The sequence below is a fragment of the Monocercomonoides exilis genome (assembly GCF_001643675.1).
Source record: "Monocercomonoides exilis strain PA203 chromosome Unknown scaffold17-1647472, whole genome shotgun sequence".
In the NCBI taxonomy this organism is placed as follows: Eukaryota; Preaxostyla; order Oxymonadida; family Polymastigidae; genus Monocercomonoides; species Monocercomonoides exilis.
In genome coordinates, this window is record NW_027150562.1 from 1,494,224 (window position 1) to 1,514,631 (window position 20,408).

Here is a 20,408-nt window from a genome sequence, read left to right on the forward strand (position 1 = left end):
AATCATTAACAACAGGCAAACAGTAATTTTGAACACAAATCCACAACTTTTGGATTTTGCTGCATATGTCTCAATAACACAAGAAATGCTCGAAGAAGATGCGCTTGGAGAATGTCGAACAATGGAACTTGGAAAATATTCATTTGTGTTTTTAACATCAAATTCTTATTACCTTATGGCGTGCACATCAGACAAACTTTCTGTTCCATTTCTGTCTCTACAAATAAATGTTCTAAAACACCTTATGAACGCAGTAATTGGACCAGATACAGATGTCAATAGATTGTGTGTAAAAACATACAATTTTTTATCAAATTAACATTTCGAATCAATTTGTTCGTTATTTGTTTATTTGACAATTTAGACCTTTAAATGACTTCGAACGATTGCAACAACGTCTTTCAATGCTTATCACAACATATTCCAACCTTATATTTTCGCATACATGCTTTGCTGTTCAATGCCTTCAAAGAATTCCATTTTCATCTCCAAAAAATCCTCTAACGCTTGTTGGAGCAGCATTTCCAAACTATACGCATGCGTACTTAATAAAGGAATGCAAAATATTTAGTGAAATTCATCAAAAGGGTTATAATGCTCTTCAAGTTGAAGACGAATTACTATTGGTTGCTTATGTTTCACAGTGTATTGAGCAATTGAATGAGTGCGAAGATGAGATCATACCAAACCAAGCAGGTTCTGTAAACGATGCAAAAGCATCAAACTTAGTGTCATCTTTATACAGTAAAGAAGCAGAAAGCGTTTCACAACAGAAACCAATGAATGCATTCTATACGCCCGAAAGAAAAATGCCCAAAAGTGCGCCAAACACTGAAAGGATACGGAAGCATCCAAAAATAGATGAAGTGTCAGAAAGCCCAAAAGAGATTGGAAGCGAACAAACTTGCGAGAGCATTTGCGCTGCTGCAGAAACAGCTCTTATTAGCGAGCAAACAGCTTCGGATGAAATGAATGAAAAAGCAGACGGAGGAGAAAAAGAGAGCAGAAGCATGTTTTCTGAGAAGAAGCCTGTGGACGAAGACGAGGCAGCAGACAAAGAGGCAACTGAAGCAGAAAAGCCTGTTTTGGAGAGAATGACAAACGGTGAAAAGGAAAACAGCGAACTGAAAGAAGGAACTGAGGCAATTGCTCCGTCTTCCTCACAGACACGTCTTGAAGAGGAAGCACAATCGCCATCTTCATCCGTCTCCTCTTCCTCTGAACAGCTTTCTCCTTCGCTTTCAACCCTCTCTTCGTCTCTTCTGTCGCCAGACACTTCAGCCAAGTTATCAGTGCGCTCTTTGTCTTCTGCTCCTCCTTCAATTGAACCAGACTCTGTGCCTCTTCCTCTCTCATCATCTCTTTCTGCCTCAACGACACCTCCTCTCTCTCCTTCTCTCTCTTCTCTTTCTTCCACCTCTTCTTTCTCTCCACTGCCTTTCCCATCGCCCGCTCTTTCCCAATCGTCTGCTGCGTCTTCTTCTGCTGCTCATTCGCCTAAACACACAGCAACTGCCTCATTCTCGTTTTTCTCGACTTCTTCCTCTTCTTCTTCAATGGTCGATCATCTGAGCACCCTTCGCAACTCAAAAGCTGTTTTCTATCTCAACGACGAGGTCAAACAGAACAAGTTTGAATTTCTAATTGCAATTTTGTTAATTTTGATATTATTTCATCATTTTTGTATATTTTATGTAACATTGTGTTAACAATTGATTTATCCATCTTTTTTTTCTCAAATAATTCTTTCATTCTGTTTTCCTTTGTTTTTTTCTTTTCTTTCTTTCCAACCAACATTTCAGATTAATTGCAGCCAAACGAGAAGTCGAGCTGTATCTTCTCAGCGATGATGTGGCTCTTATCATCGTCATCAGGCCGAAACAGACAGCTAATCCGTCTTCTGCCAAGCATCGCTCTTTTCTCCGTTCTTCTGTCTCAACACGCTCTTCATTCAAGGCAGCTGCTGGCTCTGCTGCTTTTGAGCAGACAAAGACGGAGTCTCAATCAAAATGGATTTCATCATCATCGTCATCGTCATCATCATCATCATCATCATCTTCTTCTTCTTCTTCTTCTTCGCCATCTCCATCATTGCCTGCATCTTCATCAACTTCTTCATCTTTGCCATCTACTCCTGTAACATCATCTTCATTGCTGTCATCAATATCTCCTTCTCCTTCTCCTTCTCCTTCTTCATTATCAACATTTTCTTCCTTAACATCTGCGCCTTCATTGCTATCTGCATCTTCAACATCTCCTTTGTCTCATTCATCTTCTTCAACAGCATCTTCATCACTATCATCATCATCATCTTCATCTTCTTCTTCTTCTTCCACTTCTTCTTCTTCAACTTCATCTCTTTCAACTGAACCTTCTTCTCTTGTCCAATCACCTCAACTCTCTTCTTCTTCCACCCCTCCGTCTTCCTTCCAAAAACGCTCATCTTCTTCTTCTCCTTCACCTTCTTCTTCATCATCATTTTCATCATTTTCATCATCATCATCATCTTCTTCTTCTTCTTCCCCTTCTCCCTCTTCCCCTTCCCCTTCTCTTTCTTCCATATCATCCTCTTCTCATCCTCTTTCTCATTCAAAGTTGACTTCTCCTGTTTCCATTCCAAATCTTTTTGAGAGAAATTCTCTTTTCTTCTGCTGCGCCCACTCTTCATTTCGCCAGTCCATTGCCTTTCTGAATCTTCTGTGTGTTTTTATTATCTTATACATTCTTTCATTCATTCATTCATTCTTTCTTTTAATGTTTCTTCTTTCTTTTTTATAAAAAAAAACCTATCCTTTTTTATAATATTTGATATATTTTTCCCACTTATGTATTTCGTATTTTCCATTCTATTATTCTTTTTATTTCTCTTTTCTATGTTTATTTTTTCTTCCCTTTTCTGTCCAATTTTTTATTTTCGATGATTTTTCAGAAGCCGTCAGAACACCATCTCTTCCTACATCCTCCACCGCCACAGCATCCGCTCTCATTCTCTTCTTCTTCCTGCTGAGCCTCCCCCAAGCAGCACTCAAAACTACGTCAGCACATTTTCTTCCTCTTCTTCTTCCTCCTCCTCTTCCTCTTCCTCCTCCTCTTCACTTCACCCAGTCCTCTCCAAACACCCCTCTGCCAACATCCGCTATGCCCCGCTCTCATTCAACTCTCTTGCTGCAAGCCTTCGCTCTGTCTCCTCCCGCCAGCCGTTTCGCCATCTTCTTCACTTCGTCTTCGCCAACCGCTCCACAAACAACGTCATTTCACCTCTGCTCGACTTCCGCGAGGCGCAGCTTAGTCTCCAGAGAGAGGCACAGGGGAAGATGGAAAGAATGAGAGAGAGACAGAAGAAGAAAGAGATGAGGGCGAGGGAAATGAGTCAGCCAGCACAGAATGTGGATGATGAAAGAGACAAAATGCAGAGGAGTTCTCCTTCATTTCAAGCACCTGCATCACGTGTGCCCATCCCACTTTCTATTAATTCCTCATACACAACACAAACATCTCCATCATCATCATCATCTTCTTCTTCATCCACATCCTCTTCTTCTCCTTCATTCACCAGAACATCTTCTGTCTCATCCAATCTTTCTTCCTCTTCTGCCTCTTTTTCTGACGCTCCCTCTTCACTCGGTGTGTCTCCCCAGTCTCGTTTCTTTTCTCAGCCGCCAATCGCCTTCACTTCTTTGTCGCATCATTCTTCTGAATCAACTCCTCCGCCTTCCCATCACTTTGTCAAATCCATTTCGCCTTCTCCACTTGCCTCGTCTGCCCCTCGTCATTCGTCCTCTCTTGCTTCTTCTCCTTCTTTCTCGTATTCCTCTCCATTGGGACGCTCTCCTTCCTCTTCTCCTTCCTCCTCCTCCTCCTCCTCTTCTTCTTCTTCCTTTTCCTCCTCCTCTTCTTCTCATCTCTCTTCATACACTCACTCGTCTGTCCCTCCATACAAATCTCCATTGAGTTCACTTCAGTCTGCACCATCGCTGAATGAGCTGACAGAAATGGCACTTTCAGAATATTACGCTAAATTGCTCAGAGGAAAGAGAAACAGGAGGAAGAGAAAAATGAAGATAAATGGCAAACAAATGAGTGGTGGTGATAATGATGCTGCTGATGGGACAAAAGATGCAACATGTTTGGAGTTAGAAAGAAAGAAGAAGAAAGCAAAAAAGAACAAAAACAAGAAAAGAAGCTTTGCACTCACACAGCAAAGCATCATTGCAAAGCTGCAAAGGAAAGTGGCGTCTGTTCTGAATGAGGCTGTTCTTTTGGCTGTTGTGCTTCCACAGCACTTCTTCTTCCCTTCCACATCTCTCAGCCTCAACCCATCCTCCTTCCATCTCAATGGAACTACTGCTACTACTTCTTCTTCTTCGACTTCCTCCTCCTCAATATTCCGCCCCCTCTCATCTCGCACCCAGCCATCATCAGCACAGCCACGTTCACTAGTGTCCCGTATTGGAGCATCGCCTCAGTCGCAGCAGCCGAACGGGCCAGCCACTCCGTCTGGCAGCATCCCTCTCATTTCGCACGCCATCATCAGATATCCTCCCTTTTTGCTCGTGTACACAATCCATTCAGTCACTTTGTCTCTCTTTCAAGGGGAGATGGCGACGCGGCTGTGGAAGAAGAGAGAGGAGATGAAGGCGCTGCTGAGGCAGAAGAAGCTCGAAGCGAAGAGGCGCAAGCTGGAAGAGAAGAGGAGGCGCAGGATAAGAAGAGCAGAAAGGAGGAAAGAGAGGAAAGAAAGAGCACAGAAGGATAAGATCAGCAGAGAGTCCACCGAAAGCAGTGCAGACGAGTCCTCCTCTTCTTCCTTTTCATCACAGTCAGCGTCGCCTCTTTCGTCGTGCTCTTCTGCTCCCCCTTCGCTGTCTGTGCCATTTGTCTATCTTCACTCACACAACCCGATTCCAGCGCCTGCCAAATCGAGCTTTGCCAGCAGTGGTGGGGGAGCCGGAGGTGGAAGCAGCTTTTGGAGTGGCTGTCCGCAATTCTACAAGCAGCTGCTGAGGAGGATTCAGGATGAAGAAAGAGAGAAGACGAAGAAAGGAAAGAGAAGGAGGAGCGAGGGGAGGGCGGGGAACAGGAGTGGAGAAGGAGAAGAAGAAAGCAGAGGGAGCGAGAGGAGGATGCGGCTGGATGCGCTGGCAGCAGAGAGAGGGAGTGGTGCGAATACAATCAAAGAGACTGTGCTGTGTGAGCTGTTTTGTGTGTATGACGGCGTGATGAGCACTTCAGACGCACTCATTGTGAACCAGCTGCTGGTCGAGTACATCCTCAGAAAGCGGCGCGGTGCGGAGTAAAATGGCTTTGATTGGATTTTGCAATGGAAACTGAGAAAATGTTTTATTGTTAAATGGGATGAATAGATAGAGCAATAAAGTTAGAAATTGTAAATGAATAATTGTTTGAGTAAAAAAAATGTTATTTATAAATTTCTTTATTTCTTGTTCTTTTTGAGTATGTTTTGATTTTTTTTTTTAAATTTCTAATTGTAATTCATTTTTCGTGTAAATTATCTTTCGAATGCTGTTGATACAACAAAGACAACTTCTAAAAATTCATCAGATGGTGCAAAACCAAAGAAAAAATCTTCTTAAAAAAATAATGTGAGGATTTGTTGTGCATTTGTAATACTCAACATATTAATGAATTGAATTGAAAAAGGAAAAATAAAAGACGGAAAAGTTTAAATGAAAATCAATGAAGAGATGGTGTGCATAAGTTCGAATAGCAGAAGAATGACTTGGATTGATATTCTGTTTTGTCCAATTATTTGATTAAAGGAGATGAGGTTAGACTAAAATTTAACTCACAAAAACGAAGCTTATTCTCCTTTTCTCCTGACAATAAATCCCCAGTGATTTTTCTCTGTCTCGGCTCGATGATGATCTAAATCCCTTTTGCAGAATACTTCCTTTTCATTTCCGAAGATGTTTCTAAGGAGCATAAATACATCAAAGCAAATAAAATGTTAGAATAAATCAAATAAATTAAACAACAAATAAGAAATAAAAAAAAGACATTCCGTTCGCGAAGCGAAAATTAAAAATTTGAAGAAAAACGAAAAAATTTATTCTTTGTTCTCCAATTTTCTTTCTTTGAATGAACAATTTTCCTTTTCTCTCTCAACATACGCATAAAGAATATTATCTGCGGCAAGATGAATTCCAGAGTGTGAATGAGTTACAATATATCGTGTTTGTGAACCATCAGGATTCTCAGCTTTCACTGGTTCTCCATCAGTCTCGTCTCTCATCAATGGATCTTTATGCAAAAGTCTCCAGCAACAATGATAACTTTTAACGTCTGTCAAGAAAACCAACTGTTGTCTCGAAAAACGACTTGATAATTGAGGAGTTACAATTACAGATGACAGATAATATGGGGTTGTTGTGTAGTTTGGATGAGCTCGTAGGCAAAAATTCTGACCATAATGAAGCACATCATTTAATAAATCATCAGGCATTAAATCTTCCTCATTGGGCCTTTCGATAACAAATACATTTCTAAGTTGAGGAGTTAGGGTAGATGAAGTAGTGACAGCGAATGTTCTTTGTTTCTCGTCAACACTAATTTCGTCACCAAAATCAGATGAAAGAACTTAAAAATTGAAAGAAAAAACAATACAGTTAAGTTCAATGCTTAGAAAAAAAACCTCCGTGTGTTGTAAAACTTTGAAGCAAAACCATATCTCCAAAACGCAGATACTCGTCTTCTTTTATGCAAGAAAGCGTAGCCTTTTGCCTGCTGTGGACAATAATCTCATGTGTTCTTAATGTGCTAAGATCACCCTTGTCTTTCTTCTCAAGAAATTCGTCAATTTTTGATTCTTCAAGCTTTCTATCCTCGACGCTTTCATTGCGAAAATATCCATAAAAAGGTAGTGATAATTAATTATTTTTGATAGAACTAATGTAGATGCGGCAAACTAATTTCCGATTTTTACACCTTTTGTGTAAATGTTTTTTCCAACAGCCGTTTGAAGAATCATCTTTTTTATGGTTAAATTTGATCCTCAAATAAATATCTCACAAATAAGATTTGTTTTTTAAAGAAATTATCATTGTAATCATCAATACATTCAATTTATGAAAAGTTAATTTGAATCGAAAAGATCATAATACATAGAATATTTTTATTGACATGTCTTTTTCGTTTGAAAACGGAAAAAACCCTGATGAAACGCAAAAGAGCGACAGTACAAATCAGACAAGACAAAACACTTTAATATCACGTCCTGTTGCAAAGAATCAAGATTTTTGCGACCCTTCAACTTCTCCATCACCAGATAATTCTTCAAATAAGCAGCTCAGGGCTGTTGAACCATTGTCACAATCCGCTGTCATGCTTCCTCCACGTCAACAAACTCCGGCTATTGTAAGAAACAATTCGGGCACAATCATTTTATTCATATTAATGGGAATAACATTTCTTTTTGTTCCCACGAAATATGCTATAATAGCAACTATTTCAGGGATTTTGTTTGCCATTCATATTCATTCTTTATGTTTATTCGCATGTGCGTTTTAATAGCTTTTTCTTTTTGCCTCGCAAAGCTGCGCTTATCATTATGTGCTTGGTCTATGCTCTTTTCCTTATAATGGCATCTTTGGGAATGTTCACACCTCCTCCTCCTCCGCCCATGGTTTGCACATATTGTCTTTGAATTTTGAATTCAAAAAACAATGTATATTTATATGTTTGATGCTTAGCAAGATGATTCTTTGAAAACAGAACATGCAACAATTGTTGATATATCCGCCGCAAGTTTGCTAAAAGTAAAAGTGCTTGGATGCGATCCAAGTGCTAAGGTTGTTACTGTTGACACTTCTTCAAAAGGCAAAAAAAAGAAATCAGGCTCCCATGTGATGGAAGCTGGACCTTGTGAATTTTATATTTTGACCCCAGCAAAAGTTGGCTTAGAAGAGTTTAATGTTGGTGATTATGCAACATTCCAGCGAACACGAAATCCCGTTAAAACGATTTTCCAAACCGAAACAGTGATGAAGCAAGTGTATCGCAATGAAGGCGATTTGAGGGGATTTGATATGGAGAAAGATTCATGGAAAAAAGCATAGTTTGCCAATTTTTTACAAGCAATGAAATAATTATTTTCTTTGGATTTTCTTTTTCTTTTTGCAATATTTTCTTAACTCATTAATCTTCATTTTTGATCTTTGATAGTGAAAAAAAGAAGACTCAATAAAGCAATTGTAAAGAAGTCTTTATAAGCATTTTCCAAATTCTTAATTTCAAAGATTCGTATTAATTTTCCCGTTTCTTTTTATACAACTTCTATGAATTTGCTGATCACCAAAATGTTTTTACAAAAACTTGTTTTTATCTTTATATAAATCAAATAATCTAGTTATTTTTATATTCAATTCTACTTTTCCAAAAGTTATAATAAAAAATACACAGAAAATTTTTTATTTTCTACCAAAATCTTGCAATACCTTTTGTTTTTCTTGAAAAAAAGAGTCTCACTTTTTAAAAGAGCCAAAACCGTGAATTGAACACCAGCAATTATTCTTTTCACACATGGTTTTTGAGATGATAAATATTAAAAAAAAAAAAAAAAAAAAAAAAAAAAAAAAAGTAAAAAAAAAAAAAAAAAAAAAAAGAGAGAGAGAGAGAAGAAGAAGAAGAAGAAGGAGAAGAAGAAATGTTGAACAACAATTATTAAAATAATTACAAACTGATGGAATAATTGCTTGATTTAATTACAAATGTTTTTTAAAAAAGTTTAATACAAACATATTCATCATTAAAATTTCGATAATTGCACTTAAAAAGAAAAAAGAAAAAAGAAAACAAAATTATGAGAATAAATATGATGATTTGGTGCTTTGTTCAAATAGTGAAAAATCCATTTTTAGTAATAATGAACTATTTGCTGGAACAACAGTAATTCAAATATTAATTGAAATTTCAACAAATTCCAATATAATACATATTTGGCTTCACTAACAAGTATTAGTTAGCATTGCATTTAAAATGTTCGATTGCTTTTGGAGCAATCCTTCTTTAAACAACATTTATTGATTTCAGCAAAACGTTAATTTATTATTATTATATTGGGTAAACAGTTTTGCGCCATATTTCACATTTTTTTCCAACAATTTGCAATCAAATTTTGTTTTATTTGAATCATAGATACATTTAACATTGATTTATAGGAAATATGAAAGAAAAAAATTTTTTTGGAGTTAAAAACAGTACAATTGGGTCAAAAGGATCGAACATTTTACTCAAGACCGTGGTGCCATTTTCGAAATGAGCATGATGTCTAAACATATGATGCCACATGCTTCTTTCACTAAAGAGGACTCGCGCCCCTCGGATTTGCGGACAATATTTATAACTGGACTTCCAAAAGATGTCAAGCTGAGAGAAGTTTATCTTCTGTTGAGAACACAAGATGGATTTGTAGACGCTACTGTAATGCAAAAGACCACAACTTCAAATGCATTCGCAACATTTCGAGAGCCTTTACAAGCAGTCTTGGCAGTTTCAGAATTTCAAAATTTTCATTTTGATATTGAAGATCCATCATCGAGACTGACTGTACAACTTGCCAAATCTAATAGTAGATCATCGCAAACTACAAGTTTGATTCGTTTAAAATTATTTATTTCTCTTTATATTTGAACCTTCAAATTTTCAGTTGTATCGCATTTGCCTACTCATTCCAAACCTCAATCTTCGGATAAACCTTCAAAACCAAAAATTATTCATCATTACACTGAGCCAACAAGCACGCTACCTCTTCTTCCCCACCCTCCTTCTTCAATGGTATTGCCCCCTCCCCGTCAATACGTGCAACCCATTACAACTATGCCCGAAATTCCTCAACCATATCAAGCATTGCCTATAACTTCCCCGCAGATGATGTTTCCTCAACCTTATCTTCATGTTTCACCAACTCATGAACTTACATACTCTGCTACTCGCCCACCAACTCAATTCTACCCTCGCTGATCTTTCTAAAATGTGTATAAAATTCTGAGCATTCTTAATATTTGTTTGATAATTTTTTATATGTTTTCTTCGGTTGTTTTTATTATCCTTCACTTTTCATTCGGAAAACATGGGGATCCGAGGATCCCTAAACTTCACAGTATGATAGTTTTTTAATAATTTTTTGATTATGAACATAGAGGTGCTTTTTTTTTTTCAAAAGGAAAATTGAAAATTTTTCGCTGGTGGTCCATATTGCAAGTACTGTAAGTAGTTTGATTGGGTTACCAGATAGTCTATTACAAATTAGAGAGTAAAATTGGACCGAATAAGCTTTTATTTGTTAGTATTTATTTTTTGTTTTATAAAGTCAAACATTTGGACCAAAGAATATATGTAGTATCATTAAGAAAATGTAATTCATGTGTTGCTTTTCAGTTATCAACTGGCTTGCATTTATGTGAATGAATATTTTTATTTATTAAAAATTGAATACAAAATATTTTGGAATTTAAAAATAAAAAAAAAAAAGGAAAATCTGAATTTTGAGATATGTTCATCTTATTTTTATTAATATGCAACAATTCTCATTTCATTTTTGATTATTCATTTTTGTATTTTTTTTAATACAGTCGGTATTATGTCTCTAATTATTTCTTTTAACTGGAATATTTTATTGTGATTATGTTGATCAATATGTCAGTTGTGGATTACCTAGGGTTGATCTTTTTTAATGAAATGTTTGTAAATATTTTTGTGATGTGTTGTCCTTATTATTTATGTGCTAATTTAATAAATTTTTATGTATTATTTGTGATGAATATACTTACAATGGTATAAGTGTGCAAACCGGGGCAAATTGCAATTGTGCTTGCTGGACGCAACAAGGGACGAAGAGTTGTGTGCCTAAAAAATCTTAAGAATGGATTAATTCTTTGCACAGGTATTCAAATTATTTTATAAAAAAGAATTGAGAAAATTGATTGCAATTTTAATTTGGATTTTTAATTGAAAATTATTGTTTTTTATCATTTTGCTATCATTGTTAAATAACAGGACCATACAAGATGAATGGAGTTCCACTTCGCCGCTTTAATCGTGCATATCTTATTCTTACAAAAACACGTGTTAATGTTTCAAAAGTTGATCTTTCAGGAGTGAGAGAAGATATGTTCAGAAAGAAGAAACTTCGTTTCAAGAAAGCACATAAGGATGACTTCACCCAAAAGAAGCAAAGAGCACGTAACACAAAGAGGACTAAGGAATTACTTGCCCTCCAAAAGAAGATTGATAAGCCTTTGATGGCTTCAATCAGAAAGATTCCCCGCATGCAGGGATACTTGAAATCATTTTTCACCCTCACAAACACACAGCGTCCACACATGATGAGGTTTTAAAGTCTCATTTCATTTCGTTGTATCAAAATAAGTCATGAACTCTATTCAAAGAAAATTTATTCCTAAAAAATCAATTAAGAGGTGTTTCGTTGAAAGATTTCATCGAAGTTGTTTTTGTAAAAGTTCAAAAAAGAAGATTTTTTCGAAGTCAACTTTTCACAAACAATTCGTTAAGAATAATGCAAGAAAACAAGTAATTAATACGTATCGAAAACACCACATGTGTGTAAATTTTACAAAATAGAAGTGATGAAATATGATAAGAAAAAAGTTTGAGATGTTTGTGAAATGATTAAATTTCTGGCACCCCCTCCATTTCTGATGCCTCATTTATATCCTGAGTTTTCATTGCCTGTAAAATCACTTTTTTTGATGTGTCAAGAATCTCGCCAGCCATGAGAAGCTCTTGAAGAAGATAATATGCCTGTAAAATTTAGTATGTTTTTTAAAAAAAAATTTAATATATGATAATTATCCAAAAAAGCAAACCTTATGGAAATTAAATACCAAATCAAGCTCACATACGCTTCCGAAGTATGCGTCCAGCATTTCGACATATTGTTGGATGAGTTCAAGAATTACAAATTCGTTATCTTGTGGATCAATTCCAGTAATAAAATACAACGAAGCATATTTCCTATACACAACTTTCAATCCTTTGTATTCGAGAAAATTGCACAGCTTTGATGAACGGGTGAGAACAGCCGTTGCTAATTCACGAATTATTCGTGTTTGTTCTTTTTCTGGAGCTCCATCAAACCATCGCTGTAGCCTGCATTTTCCGACTCTATTTACGAGAATAAAAAAATGAATCATCCAACAAGTCTAATTTTTGCTGAATAATAGTTTTATTTCCAATAAAAATTGAATTCCGCAAAATTAAGGAATAGATCAAAAATTATCAGTTAATAATAGTTTGTGATCGAGAAAGATCAATATTAAAACGAAATATGTCAAGTAGGCATCGATATGTTCTCGACCCCAGCATTTCTGGGATGACAACAAATTTACCCGGAGACGTTCAAACATCCCCTACAGTTGGAAGAGAAGCTCAACTTTCTCGTGCTCCGCCTGCAACAAATTCTTATATGGGAATGCATAGCCCTCTTAGTAATGGTCAACAAGTATAATATTAATTTAATTTGTTAAAATTCATAAAATGTTTTTGATTAAAATTCATTTTCTTACAATTTTTCATTTATCATTTCTTTTTGATTTTACAGATTCCTTCTCAACCGCCAAGTGGTTTCAGAAGTGATGCAAGACCATTGCAACAGGGAGCTTATGTTCAACAATCATTTGGGGTTGGAGGACAACCATCTTCGGCTCCTTTTTCATCTCCTTCTTCTGCTCTTCGTTTGTTTTCTTTTTTGTCGAATTTTTAAATTATTTTTTCTGAAATGAAATTCAGCTCGGGATGGCTCGGAAATAATAAAAATGTTCCCATATGCAAATTCTCATGAAGATTATATCAGGCCAACTGTTTTTGCAGTCCCAAATAAAGAATCGATATTAAACAAATGGACACTTCCTTTTGGTGCAATTATTCAGCCTCTTGCTCCTGTTCCTAAAAATTTAGTATGCATTTACTAATTTTTTGTCCTTTAAACTTATTATTTTATGTGTTGCTAGCCATCTGTTCCATTTATTAATTTTAATCCAATTATTCCAATACGTTGTTCTTCATGCATCGGATATATTAATCCATTTGTTACATTTCAAGATAATGGAAATAAATGGAAATGCAACCTTTGTAATCATATTAATGATGGTAGGATTTCTTTTTTTTAGAGAAAAAACTTTCAAACCAATATTTTATGATTATTTATTTAAAAAAATATTCTAAATAGTTCCGCCTGCATATCGCCAACCAATCGACCCGTCTACAGGCTTGCTTGTTGATCACGCAAACCATTTTGAGCTGACGCATGGCTCTATTGAAATCAAAGCTCCTCCGTCCTACACGAAAGGCCAAACGCGCTGCTTGAACATTGCCTTTGTGCTGGATATGACTGAGACAGCGCTTGCGTCGGGTGTTTTTGAGTGTTCTGTCGAAGCCATCCGCTCAAAGTTGGAAGACATGGTGCTTGGAAAGAGAACAGGCCCTGATGGAACACAAAGTATGTGTCTATTATTATGGGAAAGAGAGGGTGAGAAAGAGAAATATTGAGAGTGAACATTGTACGAGATATTTGGCGTTGATATATATTTCCCAATTCATATGCTTCCTTTGTTATTTGCTTGACTTTGATCAACTATTCATTCATTCATTCATTCATTCATTCATTTTTTAATAAATAATTTAATAATTCATCCGAATTTACACAAATTGTGCAGTGCCTGTGTTTTTCGTCACAGACAGAACACTCTTCACTCTCATCACATTCGACGAGACGAGCGTCAACTTTTACGAATTTGGAGTGCCTCCTTCGTCGTCTGCTTCTGCAAGTGCTCAACAGGGCGGTGCTGCTTCTGGCCCTTCTTCTTCAACCAACCCTTCCTCCTCAACCACACAACCACCAACACAAAATTCATCTCAACCTTCTTCTTCTTCTTCTTCTTCGTCTTCTTCTTCTGCCTCTCGCTCCGCCCAGCAACCACATGTGCACACAGTCTGTGATGTAGATGACCTGTCATTTCCTGTCCCTCCGCGCCGGCTGACAGCCTCGCTCACACAGAACATCCACTCCCTTCTCCGCTTTCTGGAGACGACTCTTCTCCACCACTCCCGCTCTGTACATCAGAGCAACCTCGACCGCATCCAGCGCGATGCCCAGGCAGGGCAAGAGGGAGCAGCACAGAGTCAGAGCGGAGGGGGTGCTGGGGGCATTTTGTCGTCTATTTTGGGGAAGGCGATTGGGAAGGACTTGACAGCAGAAGGGCTGGACAGCAATGGAAGAGGGACGATGCAGTCGATGCACGCTGTGGGCGGATCAGCTGCTGGCAGTGCACTGGATGCAGCTGTAACACTGATGGTGTGTTATTATTATTATTATTATTATTATTATTATTATTATTATTATTATTATTATTATTATTATTATTATTATTATTATTATTATTATTATTATTATTATTATTATTATTATTATTATTATTATTATTATTATTATTATTATTATTATTATTATTATTAATGATTAATAATATTTTTAATTGATAATGTATGTTATGACAATAAATATGCATATGCATATAAATTAAATGATTCATATAGATGCCTACTGGTGGTTTGATTATGGCCTTTCTTGCAACTCGTCCGTATATCGGAAGAGGCCATCTACCTGACAGATTCGATGCAAACATGCTCGGAAATGACAAGGAAATGAACTTGATTGGTTTGTAAATGCTTTTCATTGTTATTTTTAAGCAAAATTTTTTTCTCTTTATAAATTCATTTTATCTATTTAATCCTTTTATTATTCATTGTCTGTTATCTTTTTATGTTCCTATCTCAAAATGAATATAACTTCAGACACAACTGAGATGTTCTACAAGTTACTTGCAAGTAAATGTGTTGAGTCTCAAATCTCAGTCAACATATTTGCTTTCCCTCACTCCACTTTTCTTGATTTAGCATCTATCGGTTTGTTCAAATTGCAATTGTCTTTTTTATTCATGTCAAATTTTCATGTCAAATACTTATGATTTTTTTTATTCAAACAATATTTTATTGAATAATTTTTCTATTGATATGTTTAGCTCCTCTGTGTGAATACACTGGAGGCAGTCTGCACACCTTCCCGTCCTTCAACATGTTCTCTCCTGTCTCTTCGTGTCATTCCTTGTCAGCTGCTGTCTCGTCTGTCTTGCTCGACCAGCGCAGAGGCATTGAATGTGTTGTGCGCATCCGCTCCTCGCGTGCCCTGACCATCTCCAACTACTACGGCCACTTCCACCTCGAGTCTGGCGATCTCCTCGCTCTCCCTTCAATCACTCAGGTTTCGTCTTTTATTTCATATTTTTATTTTTATTTTTATTTTTATTTTATTTTATTTCATTTATGCTTTATTTTTTTATTTCCAATGAATCATCATTATATTCTATTCGTGCCATTATTATTATTATTATCTTTTCAGTCCAATGCGTTTGGCATTGAAATGGAGCTGGAGGACTCGCTGCTCTCGCTCACCCAGACGTGTGTCTATCTTCAGGTCTCCTGTCTCTTCACCACAATCAAAGGCGAGCGGCGCATCCGACTGCACAACCTTCGCATTCCGCTGGTGAGCTCTCTTCTGTCGATGTACCGTGCCTTCGATGCCCAGGCAGCACTCACTCTGCAGACAAAGATCCTCTCCCACAAAGTCATCTCCACGCCTTTCTCGTCCCTCCGCTCTGCTCTCCAGAAGAAGACTGCACGCGCCTTTGCTAATTACGTCGCTGCTGCTGCAGCTGACCCCCGCGGCGCTGCATTGTGTGTCGGCGATGCCAACCCAGCTGCACCATCGCCGATTGACTATTCGCTTGCTGTTGCCACTGGTAGAGACTCTCCCATTCCCACTTCGCTCAAGACATACATGTTGTACTGCCTCGCCCTGGAGAAGTCGCCCATCATGCGCCTTTCTGCCTCTGCCCCCACCACTTCTGCCATGTCTGCCTCCAAAGCAGCCTTTCTTGCATCTTTGTATCCTTTCTCCTTCTCTCCTTATCCGATCGCCAATTCTTTCTCCTTCGACTCTGATCTCCTGGCGTCTGTTCCGCCGCAGCTGCTGACCCTGCCACAGCCGCTCAACCCGTCTGTCCCCTTCACCCTCACCCCGTCTCTTGCTGTGTGTGCAGACGGTGTTGTGAGCGCACGCCACTTCTTGTTTGAGAGCAGCCCAAGAAAGACGCTGTGCTTCTTGTACCCGCGTCTCTACCGCATCGACACCTTCAGAGAACAGGACTGTGAAGACTTGCCTGTGAGAACGAAGGCTCCTCACCCAAAAGCAGCCTCCAGCGGAAAGAAAGAGGGAACTGCGAACACAGACGGGTCTGAGTCTGAGTCAGAAACTGAGTCAGAGTCGGAGTCTGAAGAAGAGAACGACCCGAGGCAGAAGGCAGGTGCACCCACGCAGACGTTCTTCAACAAGCCGCCGCTGCTGAGGCTGACCAGGGCGTCTGTGCAGGACGAAGGGATCTATCTGTTCTTCACTCCTGTCTATGCGCTTGTCTACCTCTGCCACAACTCGTCTGCCGCTGTGCGGGATGCGGTGTGTGTGCCGACGGATGCTGTGATAGCTGCACTCGATGGAGAGAAGAAGAGGAAAGAACAGGAAGCGAAGAAGTCGGTGGCTGAAGGTGACTCTGATGACTTCTTTGGAGAGAACTTTGGTGAAGATGGTGTGAATGCTATTTATGTGGAATTATTTATGATTTAACTTTTTTTTGTTTTAATTTTTGAATGAATACAAATTTGTATTTATTTATTTATTTAAATGGAATCATCATCTGTTTAATTCATCAACCACAGATGCAACAACTGCTGCGTCTACAGTCAGTCTTTCTTCTGTCTGTCCTTTCCGCCCTTCATTCATCTCCTGCTCTTCTTCTTCTTCTGCATACACGTTCCTTTCTCTGTACAAGCGATATGCCAAATGGCAGCTGGCCCCGCCTTCTCACTCGCATTTGGCACTCAAACTGAATAAGCTCATCTACAACCTCACTCGCGACTTGTTTGTTATATTCTATTTGTTATTATTATTATTTTAATAATTATTCATGATTTCTCATTTATTTTATTTTATTTTATTTATTTATTTATTATTTATTTTTATTGCTCTATCATATCATAGCTGTGACAATGCTGTTCCTGTATCTGTGTTTGTGGTTGAAGCCAGCGAAGATTTCGATGGCAGCCTGCTGTCTCATCTTCTCATTGACGACTCATGGCGCACGCAGCCCTGCTTTGCTGATTATGTCAGCCACATCATGGCACTCTCTCGACAAGCTTAGAAATTCAGATTGGTTTCTATGTTTATATTCTTTGTTTTTGAAGGCTTGCATGCTTTGTAATTGTATCACTATAACCTCATAACATCAACATATGTTTGTTTTCTTGCTGCGAAATTGGAATTTAACGTTTATTTTTTCTAAGCTTCATCTTCTGCTGCAATGGATGAATGACTTACCTTTGTTCTTAAGTAAACTTTTATGAGAACATTTTTCTTTCATTTCATTTTTTTCAATATTAGTCATATTGGAAGCGAAAATAGTATCAGAATAAATCTTCTTTTTGATGTTTCATTGAATTCAAAGAGCAAAAAACATGAGCTTTGAATTAAAACAATTCCATTTTGTGAGAAAAACATTTTTAACACCTTATATTTTGTTGACTGTTATTTCGTCGAGAAATGACAAAGCACATGAACAAGTATTTTGTCTTTGCAAATTGGAATTCACAATTTAAATTTTTAGACTTTGAAAAAATGCCAAAATATGAAAAGAACAAAAGACATTCATTACAAATTAGTTCGTTATGAAGTAATAGAATTCGGTGTTTTGCATGTTTTTTTTCTTGAACTGTATGAAAATAAGTTAAATGATTAAAAATCTAACTCGACTGTGTTTTTATGACTCACATTCAAAATTAAACACAACAATTGTTTGTAAAAGAGAAATATTTAGTTAACACAGTCAAAAAAAAGAAAAAGAAAAAGAAAAAGAAAAAGAAAGACGTTATTCGCTCAAAATGAAAATATGAAAAATGATAAGCATAAACTTACATTCACCATCGTTCAAAACTTACAAAGAAAAAAATTATTTCAAAGCATCAACAGAATTAGAGTATATTTTTTGGGAGAAAAATAATTAATGCTATTGACCTCAGTTAAACTGCACCCATTTTGTCTACATCTTTATATCCCGATTTTGACTTCAGGCAAGGCGACAGGATGAACTTCACCCCATCAATCACAAGTCCTGGCACAGCCAGCCAGAACCGAACAAATGGGATGATTTCGATCCCTTCCTTCTTCAGCCCAAACTTCTGAATATCCACAAACACATTGCCATCATTGTCATCATTGTCATCATTGTCATCATTGCACCCAATTCCATTCGCATGCCCAACCACAAGCACAAAATAAAAAGCACAAAAACAAAAATCATAATTAATACGGAAGATAGAAAAGAAAAAGGAAAGAAAAGAAAAGATTGCAATGGTAAATATGAAATGGATCTCTCCTTCTCTCTCACTCTCTCTCCTTCTCTCTCTGTCACACCATGATTGGTATTCCTGCCGCAAAGTACAAAACAAGCAGCACCGACAAAATAATCAGCATGATCGATCCAAAGCTCAGCTTTTTGCTCTTTGGATCCTTTTTCGGATCTGGTTTGTTGGGATCTGGCTTGTCCGGATCGGGTTTGTCTGGATCTTCAAGTGGACATCCGCAGGGCGAACGATGTGTAACAGTTATATAATAGTTTCTACAAAGTTTGAATTTTCTTATGAATCGCAACAACAAGCACAAAAGCAGTACCGATCAACTAGCGTTGGTTTAGATGTTTCTTTGTCGCAGACAACTTTTATTGTAAATGATCCATCTTGAATTGCGTATGATTTATCTAAATGTTTCATAAATGTTTAAAAATGAAACGAATATATTTCCAATATCTTAAACATATTTTTCAAAAAGGAAATTCAAACATGTGAGTGAAAATCCTTCTTCGTCATCAAGCAATTTCGGGTCCTCTGTTTCAATTTCAGCAATGCAGTAGCATAAACTGGATATTGATAATGCAACGCATTCTTGGTCACAGTTTGAAAAATCGTCTATTGATACATTGGAGTGAACATTCCAATAAACTTGTTCATCCTTATCTTTTGCTTGATATGGATCAGTTCTTTTGTCAAAAATAAATGAATAATCAATGAAAAATCTTAAAATTGCGATACCCATCCTTTACCAGTCCAGTTATATTGAAGCTTTTTCCTTCAATTTTCAATACTTCACTCTTCACTGAGACAAAAAGCAAAAATAACAACACAGACATTTTTGATCTTCTCCTTTATATAATCTTTTTCAAGATTATCGATCAAAACAAATTTTTCAAAACCGAACAGTAATATTAACTAACCATTTCTAATTTGCAACTGAAACAATAGAAAACAATGGTTAATTACAAATGTATCAATAATATTTTGTAGTTATAAGGCATTCTCAATTCAAACAATATTTAGATTACAGATATCGCATAAAATACCGAACATCGCAAAATATACCGGACAAGATCGATTTCACAATAACCACAAGAGGAATAATTCTGACATTTTTCCTCAAAATACATCTCATCAATACAAACTCATTTGATATACAAAACATTCAAAATATCCTCATTTGTGCTCAGAAAAATTATTCATCTAAATCTCGGAGAAATAGAATTTTGAGTTTCTCCGAGATTTAAAAAATTACTCATTTCTGAGCACAAATAAAGCTGAAGTGAAGTATTGTTTTTTAAATGTGTTTGTTTTGACGAGATGTATTTTGAGGAAAAATGTCAGAATTATTCCTCTTGTGGTTATTGAGAAATCGATCTTGTCCGGTATTTTGTGCGATGTCCGGTATTTTATGCGATATCTGTAATTTCTCAAACATAAACACATACGCAATTTGTTGGAATATATATTTTAATAAAAATTCTCAAGATTAAAGCAAGATAAATGCAAATGATGATTCAAAAATGTGAATGAATGTTCGAAATGCTCAAAATAAAAAATTTTTTTTGAAATTTCTGTCTTTAAAAAGCTATTCCTTAACATATTTTTTCTTTGTGATTATTGACAATCAAAATTCGTTTTTCGGTGGGAGGGTTGATTGAATTCACTTTGGAAGCAATTAGAAAAAAAATTATTCAATAAAAACGTTTGGCCAGAGGAGACTTAGGGCCAACTTTTTAATGGGACTTTTTCCCTTATTGGCACTTTTTTTGTTTTTGACTGCCAACTTTCAACAAACGTTGATTGGCTTTCAGTACTTCAAAAAACGTTTTTTACAAGTTTAACACAATTTATTTACAGTTTGTTTTTTAATTTTTGCTTATTACACATTGAGAAATTACGTTTTTTTGTTAAAT

At 36.8% G+C, this 20,408-nt stretch overlaps 8 protein-coding genes across 8 annotated transcripts; 5 read left to right on the forward strand and 3 right to left on the reverse strand.

The window, feature by feature from the left end:
* Positions 1–85: 85 nt before the first annotated feature.
* MONOS_12247 (uncharacterized protein) lies at positions 86–5,297 on the forward strand (the record flags this gene model as incomplete). The annotated part of the gene is made up of 4 exons (XM_067864855.1): positions 86–285; positions 365–1,630; positions 1,803–2,699; positions 2,930–5,297. 4 exons carry the CDS (start codon positions 86–88, stop codon positions 5,295–5,297), a joined length of 4,731 nt encoding a protein of 1,576 aa, XP_067729401.1.
* Positions 5,298–5,450: 153 nt separating this feature from the next.
* MONOS_12246 (putative cilia- and flagella-associated protein 161) lies at positions 5,451–6,995 on the reverse strand. The gene is made up of 4 exons (XM_067864854.1): positions 6,927–6,995; positions 6,653–6,849; positions 6,132–6,597; positions 5,451–5,933 (listed from the first exon to the last, which is right to left on the reverse strand). Exons 1-4 carry the CDS (start codon positions 6,986–6,988, stop codon positions 5,822–5,824), a joined length of 837 nt encoding a protein of 278 aa, XP_067729402.1. The 5' UTR covers positions 6,989–6,995; the 3' UTR covers positions 5,451–5,821.
* A 126-nt stretch (positions 6,996–7,121) lies between these two features.
* MONOS_12245 (uncharacterized protein) lies at positions 7,122–8,422 on the forward strand. The gene is made up of 4 exons (XM_067864853.1): positions 7,122–7,478; positions 7,531–7,642; positions 7,710–8,074; positions 8,182–8,422. Exons 1-4 carry the CDS (start codon positions 7,141–7,143, stop codon positions 8,201–8,203), a joined length of 837 nt encoding a protein of 278 aa, XP_067729403.1. The 5' UTR covers positions 7,122–7,140; the 3' UTR covers positions 8,204–8,422.
* An 809-nt stretch (positions 8,423–9,231) lies between these two features.
* Positions 9,232–10,363, forward strand: MONOS_15882 (uncharacterized protein). The gene is made up of 3 exons (XM_067868784.1): positions 9,232–9,607; positions 9,665–10,117; positions 10,181–10,363. Exons 1-2 carry the CDS (start codon positions 9,274–9,276, stop codon positions 9,976–9,978), a joined length of 648 nt encoding a protein of 215 aa, XP_067729404.1. The 5' UTR covers positions 9,232–9,273; the 3' UTR covers positions 9,979–10,117; positions 10,181–10,363.
* Positions 10,364–10,668: 305 nt separating this feature from the next.
* On the forward strand, positions 10,669–11,441 carry MONOS_15883 (putative Ribosomal protein L6e). The gene is made up of 3 exons (XM_067868785.1): positions 10,669–10,697; positions 10,799–10,900; positions 11,014–11,441. The coding sequence occupies exons 1-3, from the start codon at positions 10,691–10,693 to the stop codon at positions 11,352–11,354; spliced, it is 450 nt and encodes a 149-aa protein (XP_067729405.1). The 5' UTR covers positions 10,669–10,690; the 3' UTR covers positions 11,355–11,441.
* A 118-nt stretch (positions 11,442–11,559) lies between these two features.
* Positions 11,560–12,235, reverse strand: MONOS_15884 (Adaptor protein complex 1 (AP-1), sigma subunit). The gene is made up of 2 exons (XM_067868786.1): positions 11,844–12,235; positions 11,560–11,778 (listed from the first exon to the last, which is right to left on the reverse strand). Exons 1-2 carry the CDS (start codon positions 12,168–12,170, stop codon positions 11,647–11,649), a joined length of 459 nt encoding a protein of 152 aa, XP_067729406.1. The 5' UTR covers positions 12,171–12,235; the 3' UTR covers positions 11,560–11,646.
* A 69-nt stretch (positions 12,236–12,304) lies between these two features.
* MONOS_15885 (Sec24IB) lies at positions 12,305–17,560 on the forward strand (the record flags this gene model as incomplete). Its single annotated transcript, XM_067868787.1, has 12 exons — positions 12,305–12,478; positions 12,578–12,710; positions 12,766–12,932; positions 12,987–13,125; positions 13,205–13,474; positions 13,692–14,329; positions 14,677–14,692; positions 14,830–14,940; positions 15,057–15,295; positions 15,434–16,676; positions 16,807–17,008; positions 17,129–17,560. The coding sequence occupies 12 exons, from the start codon at positions 12,305–12,307 to the stop codon at positions 17,286–17,288; spliced, it is 3,492 nt and encodes a 1,163-aa protein (XP_067729407.1). The 3' UTR covers positions 17,289–17,560.
* Positions 17,561–17,812: 252 nt separating this feature from the next.
* Positions 17,813–19,339, reverse strand: MONOS_15886 (uncharacterized protein). The gene is made up of 5 exons (XM_067868788.1): positions 19,231–19,339; positions 18,982–19,178; positions 18,815–18,899; positions 18,557–18,761; positions 17,813–18,321 (listed from the first exon to the last, which is right to left on the reverse strand). Exons 1-5 carry the CDS (start codon positions 19,326–19,328, stop codon positions 18,163–18,165), a joined length of 744 nt encoding a protein of 247 aa, XP_067729408.1. The 5' UTR covers positions 19,329–19,339; the 3' UTR covers positions 17,813–18,162.
* Positions 19,340–20,408: the final 1,069 nt, after the last annotated feature.

Coding starts and splice junctions, on each gene's coding strand:
- MONOS_12246 (XM_067864854.1), bottom strand. CDS start 6,988: ATGATTCTTCAAACGGCTGTTGGAAAAAACATTTACACAAAAGGTGTA. Junction 6,850..6,926: donor GGTGTAAAAATCGGAAATTA/GTTTGCCGCATC, acceptor TCGCAATGAAAG/CGTCGAGGATAGAAAGCTTG. Junction 6,598..6,652: donor AAGTTTTACAACACACGGAG/GTTTTTTTTCTA, acceptor TCAATTTTTAAG/TTCTTTCATCTGATTTTGGT.
- MONOS_12245 (XM_067864853.1), top strand. CDS start 7,141: ATGTCTTTTTCGTTTGAAAACGGAAAAAACCCTGATGAAACGCAAAAG. Junction 7,479..7,530: donor GCAACTATTTCAGGGATTTT/GTTTGCCATTCA, acceptor GCGTTTTAATAG/CTTTTTCTTTTTGCCTCGCA. Junction 7,643..7,709: donor CTCCTCCTCCTCCGCCCATG/GTTTGCACATAT, acceptor TTTGATGCTTAG/CAAGATGATTCTTTGAAAAC.
- MONOS_15882 (XM_067868784.1), top strand. CDS start 9,274: ATGAGCATGATGTCTAAACATATGATGCCACATGCTTCTTTCACTAAA. Junction 9,608..9,664: donor TAGATCATCGCAAACTACAA/GTTTGATTCGTT, acceptor TCAAATTTTCAG/TTGTATCGCATTTGCCTACT.
- MONOS_15883 (XM_067868785.1), top strand. Junction 10,901..11,013: donor TGGATTAATTCTTTGCACAG/GTATTCAAATTA, acceptor GTTAAATAACAG/GACCATACAAGATGAATGGA.
- MONOS_15884 (XM_067868786.1), bottom strand. CDS start 12,170: ATGATTCATTTTTTTATTCTCGTAAATAGAGTCGGAAAATGCAGGCTA. Junction 11,779..11,843: donor TGGTATTTAATTTCCATAAG/GTTTGCTTTTTT, acceptor TAAATTTTACAG/GCATATTATCTTCTTCAAGA.
- MONOS_15886 (XM_067868788.1), bottom strand. CDS start 19,328: ATGTCTGTGTTGTTATTTTTGCTTTTTGTCTCAGTGAAGAGTGAAGTA. Junction 19,179..19,230: donor ACTGGACTGGTAAAGGATGG/GTATCGCAATTT, acceptor TTTTGACAAAAG/AACTGATCCATATCAAGCAA. Junction 18,900..18,981: donor AGAAGGATTTTCACTCACAT/GTTTGAATTTCC, acceptor TGAAACATTTAG/ATAAATCATACGCAATTCAA.